Source organism: Lissotriton vulgaris, chromosome 9, assembly GCF_964263255.1.
Source record: "Lissotriton vulgaris chromosome 9, aLisVul1.2, whole genome shotgun sequence".
NCBI classification, from domain to species: domain Eukaryota; kingdom Metazoa; phylum Chordata; class Amphibia; order Caudata; family Salamandridae; genus Lissotriton; species Lissotriton vulgaris.
Window position 1 is genome coordinate 392,755,343 of NC_141697.1, and position 19,636 is coordinate 392,774,978.

General features: G+C 42.4%; 1 protein-coding gene across 1 annotated transcript in view; it reads left to right on the top strand.

Moving 5' to 3' along the window:
- LOC147690175 (cholesterol 24-hydroxylase-like) overlaps positions 1 to 19,636 on the top strand; it is a 471,985-nt gene that overhangs the window by 50,765 nt on the left and 401,584 nt on the right. The window contains exon 4 of the mRNA XM_086936649.1: positions 11,497 to 11,567. Within this exon, the coding sequence (XP_086792775.1) occupies positions 11,497 to 11,567 (71 nt within the window). The remainder of the gene's footprint in view (positions 1 to 11,496; positions 11,568 to 19,636) is intronic.

Consider the following 19,636-nt stretch of genomic DNA (forward strand, 5'->3'; position numbering starts at 1 on the left):
AATATACACTTTTCACACATATAGTAACATAAAAAACACTTAAAAAAATTAATATTAACTTACTTACCTGTAATTCGATATTTTTGTTGTCTATATTCTGTCCAGTCGATATTTTGTCCATTCTATTTTTTGGAATCAATATTATTGCTATTGTAGACGATATTTTTGTTGTCCATATTCTGTCCAGTCGATATTTTGTCCATTCTATATTTTTGAATCGATATTAATGTAAATCGATATAAAAAACTCGATATTTTGACTGTACACCGCTGGCATCAGTTGCTATGATGGTTTTTTCCCTGGGACTAAGGACTGGAGACTAGGGGCCCGATGTAGGTAATCCCAGATTACCACTTCCTAAATACCGAATCATATTGATTCGGTATTTAAGAACTGGCAATGGGGATGTAGGTATTTTTACCGAATTAATGACAGAATCGGTAAAAATTCGGTAATTACCGATTCGGTAATTACCGAATCTGTATTTGCCATTGATTCCTATGGGCCTTGAAGCCCATAGGAATAAATGGCAAATACAGATTCGGTAATTACCGAATCGATAATTACCGAATCCTGCCAGGGGGAACAGGGTGTCATTTTGAAACCCTGTAGCACCCCTGTTTTGGCTTGTGTGCAATGTGACACACATACATGCCCTTAGGGCATGTATGTGTGCCACACGGCACATGTGTACATGCACAGATGTGCATGTACACAGGAATTCCTTATTTACCACCCAATTGTATTGGGTGGTAAATAACGAATTCTTAGAGGCCTCTAGCACTGTCAACAGTGCTACCTACATTAGAATTTACAGATTCTGTATTTTTACCGAGTCTGTATTTACCGATTCGGTAATTTTACCGATTCGGTAAATACAGAATCGGTAAAAATACTGTATCGGTAAATAAATGCCTCCTACATAGGAAAAGGCATTTACCTGTCGGTAACGGCCGAATTCGGCCGTTACCGACCGGTAAATGCCTACCTACATTGGGCCCTAGGTGTGCTAGACAGTGCTTTCTTAGTATGTAAAAATTCACTTTTACACCCCTCATCCCATGATTTAGGGGTATTCTTTGTGAGCAATTTGCTCATCTGTAATGTGCAGCCAGCACAGTTGTTTACAAATTTGCTATAGAGCTAGACCATCCCCAAGAATGACTTGAGCTCATCCTTATTCTTGGGGGCAGTCAAATTCAAAATTGTGTTTAAAATATTCTCCTTTGGATGCATACCTTCATCCGAAATTGTTTGCCCTCAATAATTTATTTTTGCACACTTAATCTTACATTTCACCCTTTTTACTGTGAGCTCATATTCCATGAATGTTTGTAAGCACTAAACATAACCTTTCATCGTGATTGGTGTCCGCCTCCCCAAAGATTAAAACTTTGTCCTGATAAAAGAAAGCCCCTGGGATATCAGCCAGTATAGTTGACGTGGTCCTCTGGAAAACTGATGCCGCCGGCAACAGGCAGAATGACATTCATTTGAATTTGTATGCACCCATAGGTGTTATAAATGCTGTGAGGTCTTGGGATTCTGCATGAAGGCAAACCTGGCAGTATGCTGATGTGAGATGAAGTGTGGAGAAGTTCTTGCCACCCGCTAATTTGGTAAAGATTTCCGTGATTTTGGGCAAAGGTAACTTGTCCGCCATGACTTCCCTATTGAGGGCTCTCAAGTCGATGCATAGGTGGATTTTTCCATCAGATATTTTTGCAACAACTATTTGGGCCAACCACTCTGTCGCCTCTACATGCATAATTTGTGCAGGGGCTTTCAGGTGCTCAGAACCTGCTCTTCTTTCACAAGGCCGGGCCACAATTTCTGAACCTGCAGGTGGTGGTCTCAATATTAATTGTTCAAATTCAAAATAAAAAGAATAAAATATATTGCATTGTAACTGGCTGGTAAATGTTCATACGCAGGCCAGCATACGCCTGTCCAGGAAGGCATGATTGTGTATCACCACGTTAGTGATGATGTCATCACGCTGATCACAAATCCAAGAAATCATCGAAAAACTATGGCTTGCATTCTAATCCCCTAGTCTGCTGCACTTTGCCACTGCCTGAGCCTAAACCTTCCATTGGATAATTTGGCTGGGGGCCATCTCATGACGGAGTTGAGGCAAGGAAGCTGCAAGAGCGCATTCGGAACTTGGGAGTGAGGGCTCTTGAGGAAGAATAAATCAAAGTAAGCATGGACTTTCCACTTGTTCCGTAGTCAGAGTAGCACATCCGGCAGCCCTGCATTGCTGCTATCCTCAATGTGCTCAATGCGGCTGTGGCCCAACACAACTTTTGTGCGCCATGGCGTCACCTGTAGAATCTGTAAGCTGCATCCCAGTAAGGTAATTGCTGAGTGTGAGTGAGTCCAGTAGGCACCACAGCCATACTTACCGGCAATGTCAGCATTTCTGCTGGAGACAATACCTGTGCTGTAGCAGGCAGGATCACAGCAAGCTGAGCAGTGGATGTTGATGCCGTCGCCACATGTACATTTTGTTTTTGCACTCGGTGTAGGTAAGAAAGTAAAACACGTCATGTTCCGCTTCTTTAGCAATGACAACAGGAAAACGCAGAGTTCAAAATAGTAGGGACATGTACAGGCTGACGACAAGGGTCACAGGCAGCAGCACTGTTAGAGATGAGACACAGCAAGAGTAAAGAGGAGAAGAAACAACATGAGAGGATAGAGATATAAGGAGCAAAGTTGAAGAAAAGGAGGAGAGCAAATTCAATACAAAGAGAAAGCAGCCAAAATGTGAAGAAAGCATTAAGAAGAGAGAAGATAGAATGAAAGGATGTGGAGGACAGGACAGAGGAAAAAAAACACAAATGATAAATTGGAGACACAGCTAATCACTGTTAGAGAGTGATAGTAAAGAGGCAAGATCGAGGGGAGAGAGAGCAGAGCATGGATAAAAGTGAAGAGAAAAAAGGGCAGGGCTAAAATGAATAGAGGGCAAATCACAAATACAGGGTGTGACAAAGATGATAGAAAACAATTAGAGAGGTGAGAGGATAGACTCTTAGAGCAAAGACTTAGGGGACAGACAACAGATCAAGGTTAGAAGATAGAGACTGAGGCAGTGAGAGTGTTGAAAGTGGGGCTCACCGGAGGAATACGTGAGCGGTGGCCTCCTTGGCAAAATTTTCAGCACCTGCACTTCTTTTTTTACAAATTAAGTACTAATAACCCCTAATTTGCACACATTTGCCATCACAGCTTCTTGTACACTAATGTGCAGAGGCAGAGACTAGAGTGGCATTGTCTTTCATTTTTATTTTATGTACAAAGTTCTTTAGGTACCCAAACTTGTCAATGAAGACTTCAGGGAACTCCTCCTCAGTTTGAAGCCTATTCTTCCTCATTTGTGTAACACTCTGTACCAAGATTTGAGGGCAGGAATTCAGATCAAGATATACTCCTAAATCCTTCTGTACCAGCCACCCCAGGATATTGTCCCCATGTTCTGATACGTACATCTTATATACTGCTTATATGTTTTTGTACTCTATTTTTCCCATGAAAAACCCTTTCATTTTTATCAGCTGCCCTCCATATGTCCCAGGAAATAGGTCAATATTTCGCAGTTTCACCTGACCATTATGAATTTGTTTGAACAATTATCTGACACAATTGTGAGCCTAGAGCAAGAGTCAAACATGACCTCAACCTCTTTGTCATTTATTTTTTTTACAAAATCTTTAGGATTGCCCAGGTTTGAGTCAGATACTTGCAGCACTATTTCATCACAGATTTCTGTTACATTTCTTCTATCTGGTTTCTGAATAAACTTCCCAGTCCTACAATGCCACAGCATGTCATGTAATGCCCTCTTCTGCCACATTTGTTACATTGCACATTTATCTCTGCTGTTGGCCAAATTCCCTTCATGTCCACGTCAGAAGCACCTCCCTTTAAAAACCACCCCTTTCTTCTTCTCACTTGGAAACCTTTTCTTCTTTATTGATTGTACACTGCAGTCTTCCATGTCCACTTGTTGCATCTCCTCTTTGCTTGTGCCTGTGTTGTCCCTCTTTATCTCATGTGCGCACTCAACATGTGCTTCTCCGGTTTAGCAACTATTAGCACCTCACTCAACAGCAGATTGTCCTTTAGCCATAACTCTTCCCTAACTTTCTCTACATTGCAATTTAGTAGAAATTGGTCTTGAATGTGCTCATCTGCACTAGCCCCAAAGTTTCATGTGACAGCGAATTTCCTTAGTGCTGATACAGTCTTCCACGCTTTCTCCTTCCTTCTGCGACCATTTGCCAAAATGGAAGCATTCTGGTATGGTGCTAATAAGGGGTAGAAAGTGATTGTCCAACTTTTGTATGCTTATCTTGTACTCATTCAAACCCCTGGCTGCATTCATCCCTAATTCTGACAGGGGCTCTAATACTTCCTGCCCTTCCGCACCTAAGCAATAGAGCAACAAAGCTGTTTTCCTTTCAAGCCCTAAATTTGGTCCGCAGACAACTGCATACTTGTGGAAGACCTTTTCCCACTTGCTCCACTTCAATGGAGGTTCTCCTGGGCATCCTAAAAAAAAGGGAGGGGGTGTGACACCGTGCATGTTAGCTATTTACACCCTTGGACTAGGCAATGTCACTGGCCCACATGCATCAAGCATTTTTGTAGTCGCAAACGGTGCGATTACTTAAAATCGGCCGTTTGCGAATGCAAAAGTGCTTTTTGGAATGCATGAAGCAATTTTAGAATTCGTAACATTGTTGCGAGTTCTAAAATTGCGGGTGCTTTTAAGAAGTCGCAGATGTGCGATTTCTTAAAAGCAATGCATCATTACTTTCACAAGTGCAAAGTCGCAATTAGGGTGCCAAATTTACCGAGTGGTTGAACCACTCGGTAAATTTGGAAAAAGTGTTTAAAATGCTGCAAATGGTTTTTTTTCTACATTCATGTTTCACACACACATGTCCTTAGGACATGTGTGTGTGAAACATGATGCGAAAAATACATTTCACGGGTGCATGGGGGGGTCCTTTGGACCCCCACCTGCACCCATGAAATTTTCAAAGTGCCACTCGCAATTTGCTGATGCCTTCCCATTGACTCCTATGGGCCTTTTGGCCCATAGGAATCAATAGGAATTGCGAAAATGCACTTAAGAATTCGGTATTCATTTGGGATTCGGTAAAAATTGCGATTTTTACCGAATCCCAAATGAATACCGAAAACAATGATGCATAGCATTTTGCACTTCTTAATTTGCGATTCCTTATTTTTCGCAAATTAGGAAGTGCAAAATGTAACAATGATGCATGTGGGCCACTACTGTTCCTTGACTCCTCCAGGAAATACCCCAAATAGTGATTTGTAGAAAAGGCTAATCAACACTTGACAAACAGTGTGCCAATCACAGATGAAGTATGAGGTTGATGCGCCAGAGAAGGAAGGCTAAAGAAGTGGAATTAAAAAGGCCAATTTCACAGTGTGCAGATCACTGAAGAGGCACCAACAGAGATCGCTTTGAAACTGCTCCTATTTCTTGCTCCCTTTTAGCTTGTGTAAATTCTTTCATTACCAAAATTGTAGTGGGCGGATCACTGAAAGGTTACCATCAGAGACCGCAGAAAAATTCGGGCTTAAAGGGCCAAGTTCACAGAGTGCATATCACTGAAGAGGCACCAGCTGAGACTGTATAGTAATTGCCTTTAATTCTTTTTCCTTTTTTTAATCCTCTGTAAAGGCTTACATCACCAAAATTGCATTGTGCGGATCACTGAAAGGTTACCACCAGAGACTGCGGATTAAATGCATCTATTGGTTTTCTAACCAACAAATCTCTACTCTTCAAAAAAAATATGCTTTATCTTTGTAATCACTGGCAAAAGATGCATGCACATATTCAGTGTCCACAATTCTACCAACAGACCACTAGGTGGCAATATTAAAGGCAGAGTTATGAAGGCGATGAGCAGACCTTGCAGAGAGGGAAGCCACTTCCTCAGTGACTCATGCTACTCTCACTCCGGTCAGGAAACTTCTGCAGGGTTGCTGTGGACAACAGACGAGCGCCAGCAACTCCGCCGCCTGCACCCTAGGTGCATTCCACATTTGGAAAAGCCTCCGACCCAGAGCCCAGTGGAGCATGACTGCGTCTTGGTAAAGAGAACAGTCATGCGTAGGGCACACCGCCTCTAAAGGTACCTCTCACAGAGCCTGGACAGGCTGAAAACACCACAGGCCACCCAGTTAGGTGCCTTCCTTATAAATTCACACCACAGTGAAAGAAGTGTGGGATAACTCATGGTTTGACAGTCCCCGCAATTGAGTCAGTGGGTATAAGTGCTTCTGCAACCCCAGGCCAGTCTCTAGATGCGGGCAGGCTTGTAGTTTCAGCCACGCTGGTCTTCAGCTTCTTTAAAGCCGTAATAGTGCCTGCTGCGAAGTATTCCCTTTGGTGTGTTAGGGTTTATTAGAGACCGTTCCTTAACCTCCCGTCCATCGTCGCCAGCGTGACATTGGGCTGTAATTAAGGAATGCCACACACAATATTGTAAGAAGAAGTTAAGTTTATTTCAACACCTCAGCCACCGCTGAGCAACTGTCAAACACATCCAATCACCTCAGAGATACGTATAAAGTGGTCAGAGTCTATTGATTAACACAAACATCAAATGTCTCACATGAATATTGCCAATTATAAATTATCAACATTTCATCCATGTAGTGCAAAAACTTTTATTTAAGCACCTTGTTACCTGGATACTTAGTATTATTCAATAAATACCAGAAATTGTAGAATAAAAATTAAACATATGAAAGAACATTTCAATTACTTAATTGAATCAAACAAATATTTAAGGGCACAAGTATCAATTTAGTGCATAGAAAAACTTCATATGTAGAAAAGATTCATACATATTATCTGCATTGTAACATATCAACGCGCTCAAAGTGATGAGAAAAAGAGGTAGTTAGATGGGATGGATGTGATGGGGTAAAGGTGGGGACTGAGTAAAGGTTGTTGTGACCATAAAACACAGTGATATTCAGTATGGCCTTTACAGTCTGATTAGGATCAGTAGTTCCAAGTAACTCTTTAGCATGGGATCTGTATTACTCCATTAGTTTCTCCTATGGTTAGAGGGTAGGTATAGTCTGGTCTACGTTTCGACCCCCGGTTTAAGGGTTGGTTGAAGCCTCATGCTGGGGTCTTCTTCAGGATATAAAAAGAACATGAGCGCTTTGTGTAAGGCCGTTCAGTGGCCGTTAGGATTGGACCATCCTCGGTTCCTATGTAGACGAATATTACTGGGACATCGTGGTTTTCCAATCAGTGTATCTGGTATTTCGGTTAATCATGTGTCCAACGGAGACCTTTGGGGTGCGCGAATAATCTCGCAGCCCTCGGGGTTCGTGAAATCCGCTAGGAAACGTGTGTATCCATCTTCGCTGCCGAGCAGTGAGTGATCTGCCTCGAGGTGCAGTCGCTCGATACTTCCTGAAGGCTCGCCAGTAATATTCGTCTACATAGGAACCGAGGATGGTCCAATCCTAATGGCCACTAAACGGCCTTACACAAAGCGCTCCTGTTCTTTTTATGTCCTGAAGAAGACCCCAGCATGAGGCTTCAACCAACCCTTAAACCGGGGGTCGAAACGTAGACCAGACTATACCTACCCTCTAACCATAGGAGATACTAATGGAGTAATACAGATCCTATGCTAAAGAGTTACTTGGAACTACTGATCCTAATCAGACTGTAAAGGCCATACTGAATATCACTGTGATTGTTTTATGATCACAACAACCTTTACCCAGTCCCCACCTTTACCCCATCACACCATCCCATCTAACTACCTCTTTTTCTCATCACTTTGAGCGCGTTGATATGTTACAATGCAGATAATATGTGTGAATCTTTTCTACATATGAAGTTTTTCTATGCACTAAATTGATACTTGTGTCCTTAAATATTTGTTTGATTCAATGAAGTAATTGAAATGTTCTTTCATATGTTTAATTTTTATTCTACAATTTCTGGTACTTATTGAATAATACTAAGTATCCAGGTAACAAGGTGCTTAAATAAAAGTTTTTGCTGTACATGGATGAAATGTTGATAATTTATAATTGGCAATATTCATGTGAGACATTTGATGTTTGTGTTAATCAATAGACTCTGACCACTTTATACGTATCTACTTAACTGACCCAGGTCAGAGAGTTCTTAGGGTATACCCCGTTATAACTCACCAATCACCTCAGAGAGGCTGCCATGGAACCTTGGTGACCAAAAGTTTCCGTTGGCAGGAGCCAATCCCCCACTCCCTTGGTTTCTGGTCTCGGGCCAATACAGTGACTACAGACCAGCTAATGATATGTCATCAAAGGCAGACTGCCACACACGTCGATTCACCTTACGCAATTAGGAGTATGTTTGTTTTGTAGTAATTAGTGTTTTCTCTTCTGTTTTCTGAGCAAAGAACCATACATTACCTTATAATAATGTTTGTCAGATTTTTGGCGGGGATTTTTGTAACATACTTGGGTCTGTGCCAAAAGCATGAAGACAATGTTATTTGCCAAATGATTTACTCAGCAGTTGGTAGGCACAAGTTGTGACCTCAAGGCCACTTCTGTGAGCATGCCAAGGGCCTTCACAATCCAATGTGTATGGACTTTGGCCATGCTCTATGTCCTTTTCAACTAATGGACTTCCAATTTTATTTTCTTCTTTTAGACCCCTCCTAGAGTCTGCTTAGCTGCATCTACAGCTTTTTGTAATCTTGTAAATGAATGCATCAGAATCTTAGAGACACTACATACAGGATGGGGCTTTGGGTCATCCTCCTTTAGCCATTGCTTTGTTGAAGTGTCAATCCCACTCTAGTACGGCCCCCTAGGGCAGCATAGCTGAAGTGGGAGACTTGGTCTGCTCCCTTCAGTCATTTGTGTGTAGGCAATGCTATCCTCATTATGTATCAGCCCTGAGGAGAAGCATGTTGTGTTTGGCTTGTCATATAGTGGCAGTGTGAATGATGACATTTTACCTACTTAATGAGTTATTCTGCATCCACCGGCGACAGCTTTGTACAGGAAAACTGTCAGTTTGTGAACTTCTATAGTACGCCCACCCTCATTCTGAGTGCTTAACTGCTCCTCAATATGACCCTGGCTCCTGCTCATCAAATTCCTTCTTGCTACAATTTCTCACAACTGTTTCAGGTCTGCTCTGCCCCACCCGTGCCTCACAGTAACTCATTTCATTACAGTAGGCGTTTTGCATTATAATGTTTATCAATAGGTTATGCAGTAAAAATGCATAACATTTTGAGATCTTGACAGAGCAGTGCCGTATTACCAACTCCACCACCAATGCTGTTCGACATCATTAGCACCACATCAATAATTGCCATAATCACCACCATCAACACTGCTGCTGCTCTTGAAAGCAATGGGCTTCATGCAGAGCAGTGGGGGCAAACATCAGCCCCCAAAAGCCAGTAACTTTAGGGTGAGACAGAACTACTCACCTGTGCTGAGCCAACATGTGAATGACACTGGCTTAAAGATAGGGCTGAAGGAGGCTAAATCGGTGGCCCCTAGTGGCAGGAATGACCTTATTGAAAAGACCCTACCTCTATATTCTTCATGTTAATAACAAAATACCTTAGCTATTACCAGAACTAACAATGACTTGGGTCCTGATTTAAATCTTGGTGGATGGTAATACTCTGCCACAAACATGACGGATATCCCATCCACCGTATTACAAGAGGCATAGGATATAATACACTTGTAATATGGCAGACTGGATATCCGTCACGTTGGTGATGCAGTATCCCATCCACCAAGATCTAAATCAAGCCCTGGGAATGAGTAACGTCTGCGTTAATGTAAAATTAAATTCAGTTGTGCTGGACAGTTTTTCTGTAGAAAGAAGCAGCCATTGACATAGGACTTTAAGAGCTAAACACTACTTTTAGCTCACCACATATTGCTTTGCCCCATACACTCCTTGAAAAGGACTCGGCTCAGAAGTGACAAACCTGAACTATACATGCCAACTGTATGTAGATTAACATTTCAGGTTCAAGTTGCCCACTTGTGGAATAAACTGCCTGCCACACTAAGGGAACTATCTGTTATCTGGCTTTTTAGGAAACAGCTTAAAACGTGGCTTTTCCAGCAATAATTCTCCCTCTCTCCACGAGCTCCATGGCTGCTGAGGAAACAGCTCCAGTGTGGTTATTCCTGTAATAATTGCTCCCTCTCTCTGCGAGCTGTCTCTACCTGTTTCCATTAAACGTTGTGCTCTGCTAGCAACGGGACACTCTTTTTGAGTAGCTGCGCGCTCTATAAATACGTTATAACATAACATATAACATGCAGCTGCATCAAGATGTGCCAAGGATATTGCAAACTTAGGGGCATATTAGCAAGGGCAATATCACCGCTTTAGCTGCACTTTATGCCGGCAAAGCGGCAATATTTTTATCGTCCTATTAGCAGGCTGTCGCTAACAGCAGTTAGTGACAGCTTTTAGGCAATAGCAACCGGTTTGGGGCCCGCTTTGCATGTCAGCGATATTTATCACTAATGATATGCAAAGTGGACATACCAAAACTGTTAGCGACTGAAAGCAGTCGCTAACACAGCTATCGCCTATTAGCAAGGCAGGCTTAGCGATATAATAAGTTGTGCTAAGCGCGATTATCGCTATATTCTAACGCCTGCTAAAAACATGACTTACCTGTTTATCCAAGGGGAGGTGGATTATCAGGTTAAGTTCCCATTGGCGTTAATGCGTGAATATCGCTGGATTTCCAGCGATATTCACGCATTTTGCTGTTATCGCTGGATATTTTAGCACAATGGAGAAAAACGTTGCTAATAGCATGTTTTCTCCGCTAACATATCCAGCGATAGGCAGCAATAAAAATAAATGCGCTAAGCGTATTTTGCGATAAATATTGCTATTCCTAGCTAATATGCCCCAGCATGTTTTCTCCGCTAACATATCCAGCGATAGGCAGCGATAAAAAAATGCGCTAAACGCATTTTGCGATAAATATCGCTATTCCTTGCAAATATGCCCCTAAACTTGTTTACTATGGTAGTCTCTGCATAAACATAACTACATCAACACTATCACTGATTCAGTGTGATTAATGTAATATACATGCTGGTATGCAGAGCATAGTACTCTTTCCCACTGTTGTGTGTGGAGATGGGTCACAACTCATGAGAGGAGAATCCCTGAGTGGATCATGATCCATTTTCCCTCCCATAACAATTGCCATTGATAAATAGCTTGTTTCTCTCAGCAATGTTTTCGTATATTTGTATGTGTTTGTGTGAGTGTTTGTTGCCCTTGTGAATGTGTTTATGTTTTTGTTCGCATGGGTGTAAGATTATGTCCTTCACCACAGTTTCAAAATAAAACAAATATAAAAGATGAAAATCACCTTATTATAATAATGTTTTAATGTGTTTTTTTCATTCCAGGAGTGTCTGATGTCACACAAGTACAAAAAAGATAAATTCTATGAAACAGTATTTTCGCTTTTTGGAGTAAGGTAAGGATCACGATATGAAAGAGTTACCAAAAATGTATGAGATTAAACAAAATTGCATTGTTAGGTTTTACACCATGCAACCTCATTTTATCTCAAACAGTGTATTGCAGCTCAAAAGCAGAGTCGGTTTCTTTCATGGCCTTTTTTTTTGCAGCCTACCTGCTAAGTACCACACTACAAACTTCAAATCCTACTCTTTACCTTAATTTGTTCTCAAGAAAATGAAAGAGGCTTTATTTTTGGGCAAAAGCTAAAATTCCTCAGAAGAAGCTCAAAAGGAAATGGGACAAATGTCTGGGCATACCTGTGCATCTGCTGCAACAAACAACGAGGTGATGGAAAGAATGGTTGGATTAACCTCAGCCACTGCTGATTGCTCAGGCTGCATTCCAGTCCATTGTTTTTCACCCACTATGCCACTCCAGACAGAGAGAGATTTGCATATAGCAGGTATACCTAGATGTAGGTCCCATTCTTGCTGTGTCATAGGGCTCTAGCTGCACCCGACTAACAAGGCCCAAATTAGCTGAGACCTGTCTGGGGTTGCTTGTGTTCCCATTCAAAGGAGAGCTGCCCTGAAAGCTTGGGCTAGACTGTTCCTCTTAGAGCAAGGCTGATTTGGATATGGCTAGTTCCTATTGGAAGTTGCATGGGGCAAAAAAAACTATTGGACTGGATTAATGCAGCCCAGATTAATTAACAGCGGCTGAGATTAATTCAAGCAATCCGCCCATCACTTTTTGTTTTATGCACAAGTAACTCCCAGGATGGCACACAACAGTTTCAGTCATAATAAGTGCTCTTCAAGGGCTACTCTTGAATGGTGGAGGAGAAACACTCAGGAATTCACTTGATTACATAATTGGAACATTTGTATTGAGTCCCCCTCAACAAAATGGGAGGGATTCTTAGACAAGCATTTTCAGATGGTTTACAGCAAGCACCCTTTATTGATACAAGATGCTCATCAATGGCCTGCGCTGGATGCAGGCAACCACTAAAAGACAAAGAAATCTCACTCAGTTCAGGCGCATATCCAGTAGGTATACATGGGAGAAGAGAAGTGTAATGATCTTGGATGAAAGAGTCAGACACAAGGTTGGTGAAAATCAAGCCAAACAAAAAGAATATTTTGATGAGAGAAAAAGGGCTGCCAGCAGAGATTTTGTTGTGGGAGAGGTAGTTAGAATAAAAAGACAGGGTTTTGTAAAAAAAGGTGAGTCCAAATTCAGTAACCCTGTTATTGTTGATAAGGTATGTGGAAGTGCTGTTCGCGTCAATGGACGTGATTGGTGGAACATGAACAAGATTGTAAAGAGTAAAGTCATTAACAGTCATCGGGGCAACACTAACAATGACTCAGAAGCTGCTCCTCATGTTATACCTGGTAACAGTTCAGTTCCTGATTCATGCAATCCTCCTATTGTTCCAAGGAGGAGCTCAAGAGTGGTCCGTTTGCCTGTCAGATACAGGCGTTAGTTTCTTTCTCTCTTTACTTATTCTTGTCTTACTCTCGTCTCTGCTTGTTCTCAATCTCACTCTCTCTCTCTCTCATCTCTTTCTCCTCCTCTTCTCTGTTCTCCTTTCCCCTGCTCGTTCCTATTTTCTTCTTATTTGTCTGTTAAGAAAAGGAGATATATGTAATGATCTAGCCTTCGCGCGACATGCACGCGACCTCTGCCCAGCGTTGGCCTCGCACCGCCTGCGTGCGTGCGTATTGTGCACTCTGTGACAGTTGAATTGTCAGTTAAGATTTCCCCTGTGACCTGTGCAGCCGCATGTGTTCGTTTTCCTGTGGGACTCATTAAAGACTTATCTTAAGCTTAATTACTAGTGTTTCTTTCTAATTACTACAAGAAGCCATAGTGGGAACTTTGTAGGATCTACCCCGGACTGGTAGATGGAAGTCTGCAAATATGTACTGGTTATAGGCAGTGAGAGGAGTTTTATTGCAGATAAAGACTCCAGTCAAACAATACAAACAAAACCAACAGAAATGGTAGAGATCTGTGGGTCTGGGGTCTGGGGTCTGGCTGAAGGATTGAACCTAGACAGGAAATTGTTGCCTAGACTCTCTGGTGCACACACAATGGACAGGAGTTGCTGGCAGAGAAGAACAAAGGATTGGGAACCTCTTGGACACAGCTTAGCCCTTAACTCAGGGCCTGATGTGTATGCAGTTTGTTCAGTGACATGTTTGAATAGTATTACACTGCACCTACACCCAGGACCTGCTGCAAGTAGCTAGTGGTTATTTGAGGGTGGTTTAGTGACACAAGAGGCTGGCATAGGGCTATAAGCGATAGCAGCTGGATTGTGGTTTATGGGCTGGCTGGCATGGAGGCTAGTGTAGGGTGGTAAGCCAGGCAGGGTATATTCATTATTGCCACGGGCCATACACAGTTTACCTGGTGGTATAGCCCTGCGCCCACAGCCAGCTTCCCCACCTGAAATGAAATTAATTTTAAAACCTAGGCACCCAAATAAGCTCTATAACTGCACATATATTCATTCTGTGCAGCATGATTTGGCTGCATGGTGGGATAGCCACTTAGGAGGTTGGGAGCAGGGATTGGCTTCTAAAATTAACACTTTCAAATTATTAATTCCCCAAAAATGCTTTGAAAACCGAACACCTCCCACATTGTTTCTTCCCGAAATATATTGAAGTAAGGATAGTGTGGAAAGATACAGTTTAAGGGTTAGGGTTTAAGGGATTAGGGCATTGGGTATATGGATTAAGGTTATGGGTTAAAATTGGTGTGTTGTCATTAGAAACTGGGCGAACAATAACGTGCACTCCTTGTATGCAGGGCTCATGATTTCATTGGTGAAGTTATACATGATCTCATCAATGATATAATCAGTGATGCTATGGATGCTCATGACTGGTCTATTAAATCTGACATATAGTTCCCCTTACTCTGCTGGATCAAAACATGGCTGGATCCGGAGCTATCATTAAATCATAAGATTATAAAGGATTGTGTGAGCTTAGAGAGAGCTAATGAGATACAGTGGCTGTCCTTTATCAAGGCAATGTTTACGAAACTGGGGCGATCTGAGATCTTTTTTGTACCTGAGGGAATACTAAAAGCAGATGTAAAGTGTGTTAAAACTAACTAAATGAATTTTAGAGAACAGGAACGTGAGGCAGTTGAACTAAAAAAAACTCTGGTTAGGGCACACTATTTATTAGTAACATCTTTTACTATTCAGCCCTATTTAAAAATCGTTTCAAAACCGTTCCACCGTTGGTTATTAACCAGATTTCGTTTTAACCAGATTCACCTCGTTTTTGGGTATTTTGTGGGGTGGAGTAAACCAGAGGACGCTGCTTTCTGTAACTGTGATTGTTATTCAATTCACGACACTGCGCACTTTACATTCTTTTGTACTTTTTATACAGATATCTGAAAGAAGTACATAATCCCACTGTTAGATAAAGGCTTTTTACAGGTTAAACCAGCTTTACTGTATCTACAATTATTGGATAACCCACGGAACATTTTTTATATTGCAAACTTTTTTGTATCTGCTGTTCGGATCAAGAAACTAAGAAACACAAGAATGATAGAATTATGAATTTTATTGGACCATTTAAAATTATAATGAAATTGTTCTTATTGAGAAATGTTGTATTGTATATAGGAGTCTTATAAAATTGTATTCATGGATGTATTTTAAAGTATACTTTTATGATTTTTAATAATCGAATAAATTGGTTTTGACTGACTGACATATAGTTTGTATGGCTAACAATAAGCAACACATACCAGAGGTTTTTCCACTGGAATTAATAAGTAGATCTTCACTTTTACTGAGGCGTGTTAGTGAGTTTCCAAGGTTTTCATAATGTAATTTTACTTTTATGAGCAAATAGTATGCTAATCAGTTTCTTTCTCTGCATAGCCAAAGCCGTGCCGGCCTTTGTCCATGTGCAATAGAGATTGCCCACAGGGTCTGGCTACAAGCCAGTCCTGTAACCCTGCACCCCACTGTACCTAACCTTCGCCCATTTGCCTAGAAGTTTGGAAGCAGGTCGTGGCCCAGAAATTCATCTCTTTTGGCATACTGCTCCATTCTGCTGGGTTTGTCCAGTAGACAGGCCCTGCATCCATCTATGGTGCACGCACAACACCTTCAGCTGTGCGAACACACAGACCCTGCACAAGCCCCTTTCCCACCCAAACCAGCCATGAATGGTCATTTGCCATTCTCAGAAGGTTCTCAGTTCAGGAACCGGCCTACAGCCAGGCCGTCTCCTCAAGTTTTGAAGTGATTTATAAATCTGAAGTTAGAAAAACAGTTTTAAAAAAATCATTAAATATTTGCAAATCCACTCATTAATATACAGATCCATGAACTATACCCTGCACATTTTCTGGGGCAGGACCTGACTTTTTGTTTTAGGGCATAGGCTTCAGTGCCTGGTATCCTGCAGTGGCATTCCCAATACATATTTTCATTTCTAACTGTTAGACCTGGCATCCTTGGCGTGGTTTCCCATGACTTTTTTGCCTCTACCTCCTGTACGTTTGATGCTGTGCTGGATTTCGTTTTTTCTGGCTTAGATGCTTTGGGCATTTGCCACCGCTGATCAGTGTCAAAGTGCAAGTGCTCCCATACAAAATTGGTATAGTGATTGGTTCTGCCTGAGTGGCATGTTGGATTCACCAATAAGTCCCTAGTAACATGCACTGAGTGTGCTAGAGTTGGTGAATCAGACGGTACTAGTGGGCCTGATTGTGCCACCCACCTGAGTAGCCTTAAAATGAGTTTTCAGGCCTGCCACCACAGTGCCTGTGCGCTTTTTAACTGCCATGTTCTTGGCAAGTACGCCAGGCCCTACCTTTCCCTTTTAGTACACATAGGACACCCCTATGGCAGGCCCAAGTTACCCCCCTGGACAGGGTGCTGTGTATGTGAAAGGCAAGACATGTACTAATATGTGTAACATGTCCTGATAATGAAACACTACCAATTTAGTTTTTCTCGATGGAACGGCTGCTTTGCCTATAGGACAAAATGGGGAATGCTTTGTAACATCTTACAAGCATATCTTCCCATAGTCACAAAATAGGAAAGTGGAGTTGGGTATCCCTGAACTCAAAATTTAATAACACATCATTTATACTGGCTATTAAAGGCCCGCTCCCGCGTTAAAGGCTGAGTTGAAGGGGAGGGACTATAACAAAAGACCAGGACTTTAATAGCCAGTATAGCCCTGTTACGAAGGGCTATAAGGCTATTAGACCATTCTGCCACTAGAGGGCAGAATGTTCTAACAAATAAAACAAAGGTCTCTCGGAGCTCGAGAGGATTTAAATCCCCTCGAGCTCCGAGATGCCTTTGTAAAACATTGGAATATTGCTCTGTGGGCCTTTACCGGCCAGTAGAAGCAGGGAGAACAATGGAGCTCCCAACATTCCAATGTTCTAATAATGGTTCCAGTGTTGATTATAAATTTCTTGAATTTATTTTCTGGATGCTACACATATTTCCATTCTGTTATGTTTCTTAATCTCCGTGACCATATTCCAAGATCATCTATGCACTAAACAATGCAATGCTGGCTGATTTCGTTGCCTAATTTTGATCCTGAGCTTTGGCATTGTCAGGCATTACACTTGCTCATCCCACATTCTTCAACTAGCATCTGCCCTGTGGCTGATTTATCACTTTGGCATATGTATTTGCCATCTTTCAGACATGGGAACATCTGTTGCCTTTGTGAAAGAACTATGTTATAGAAGTGTGCAGTGATGAGGGTAGATCCATCCTCGTGGAATAAAACTGCAATTTCCATGGAGGAAGTATAGCCAGGCTAATATTGGCGTATTCAAACCCCACATATTGTCCCAGTGGAAGAGAAGCCATGGACAGGAACAGAGAGAGGGATCAGATTCCCAGAGAGCTCTTCACTTTACGTTATGGCTTTGCTTAAGATGTTCCTCAATAGGTGGTTCGGAACTTCCAAAGAAAGAATATCACGCTCTTTCCCAAAATTAACTCAATTTGATTGTGACTGTTAATACAGTGACTGACAGTGGCTGGTGGTTATACTTACTGTGCTCGTTCTGTAGTTCTTTTTTTTCCCCTCGGCACCTTGACTCCCTACTGGTGACGACCGGCCCTCTCGCTGCTGTCTCCTGACTTCATGATGCAGCAGTGCACTGCACTCTCCCATGCCCAGTGGACTGGAGTTAGCCGCCCTGGGCTGCTTGGAAATAATTCTCCAGCATGGCCAATAATTTAGCTCTTGTGTCCCCTGAACAGAGAGGGCCGCCTGGACAGGTCTGAGCACCATCATGCTTTACACGTCGTGCTTTTGGACTTGCTGCCTTTACTTTTAGGTAACACCTAAGTTTGAAATCGTTGCTTAGCTTGTGTGCCGCCCGGCTGGTGTTTTGCTGCTTCTTTCTGTCTCTGCATCCAGATAAATAATACAACAAGTAACATTACACCTACAGCAGTAAAATCTTATGACGGTACCACTGTTGGAGTCTTGTGCTTTTCGAAACCCAAAATGTACTTGCCTGTGTAACCAATTCATGTCATGGTGTGTGAATCCAACTTGCAAACCCGCCTTAAGAGCCTTAACGTGGCACTGTATGTGTGGAACTGCCTTTTTTTCACTTTTTTAAGCAAAGGTTTAGAGCGATATTTGGCGCTGCTCCCACACGCGCGGTCTGGGTCCTGCCACACATAGTCTTCCCTGCAGCGCACATAGACCTTACACTGCCGCCCACATAGGGAAAAGATTAGAGGGAACATTGGGCCTAACTGTTGTACTCCTCGAGGCTGACAATCTGAGAACAGTCACTGGATGTAGTCCACTGCTCCTCTTCCTCAGAACTCCTCGATGCCAGGTAGACAAAGCAACTGTCCTCAACTAGGTCAAGGCCTCTTTAACCCCCGTAGAGCTCACTGTTATACCTGCTGCTCAGTCAGTGTGATTGGGTTGATGGAATGTTGGTGTGAGAGGTGGCAGTGGAATGTTGGATGAGTGAGGTTGTCAGTTGGAGGATGGGCTGAGCAGCAGAAAGGCTGCTCCTGGTGGGGCTCTATGCTGTAACATCTTACTTGGAATAAACTTACTTGGAAACTATTTGGACCAGATCTACTTTTATTCACTACATTTTGGTGGCTTTATTGGAAAGAACCTGCGTGTGCCATCCGTTTGGACTGTAACTTTCGAGCTTGAAGTAAATGGAAATCAACTAAGTAATTCTTGAAGAAGCTGGCAGCCCTGAGTCCCACCAGTGGCCACTACACCGGTCAGCACCAACTCAGGTGTGCCAGATCCTGCAATGTTTTCCTGGACTTGATTGGAATGGAGCTGCAGTATTTTAAGCTGACCCTCATTTGTCCATTTATTGGTCTGCCGTAACCTAGGGACATCCTGCTGGGACTGCTCCAGCTCTGTTACTGCCACATCGTATGTTGTGCCTCCAACCCTGTGTATTTGGGCTACTGCGGTGTGACCTGTGTGCTGCCTCTTGAGAGATATTAGCCTCCATAGCCCCTGTGTGCATTTACTAATGGCAACTGCACGTAGTAACCGTTTCGCGGGCAGTGGAGCCCCTTTGTGCCATCAAGAGGAGCATCCTGTGAGGAGCTCAGAGTGCAGGTCATGGAGTTACGTTTGGCCTCAAGTGTTTCTTGTGTGTTTCTTGTGTTAATCGGAGCAATAGCTGTGAATAGCCCCAGAGTTCATGTCATTGGCGGCTTCTGAAGAGGAATTTCCACCTGCCGATGACCAAGTCACAATCATAGGGGATGGACTTGAAATCCAAATGAAGAGGAGACCATTTTTTAGTTTATGTCACTCTTTCCTCATACAGCCTTTGTATATTCAAACATAAATCAAAGGCAAACATGCAATGGTCAAACAATGTTGTCCTAAAACCGAGAAATCCCAGGGACATGTTAATAAAACAATTTCTGCATTTGTCCATGACCATGGGATGGACTCTATTTATCTTACTAACATATTTTGTGATATGCCACAGGCGAGATGGAGTGCACTTCACTGCAGAAGGAAACAGGATCGTCCTTAATAGCAT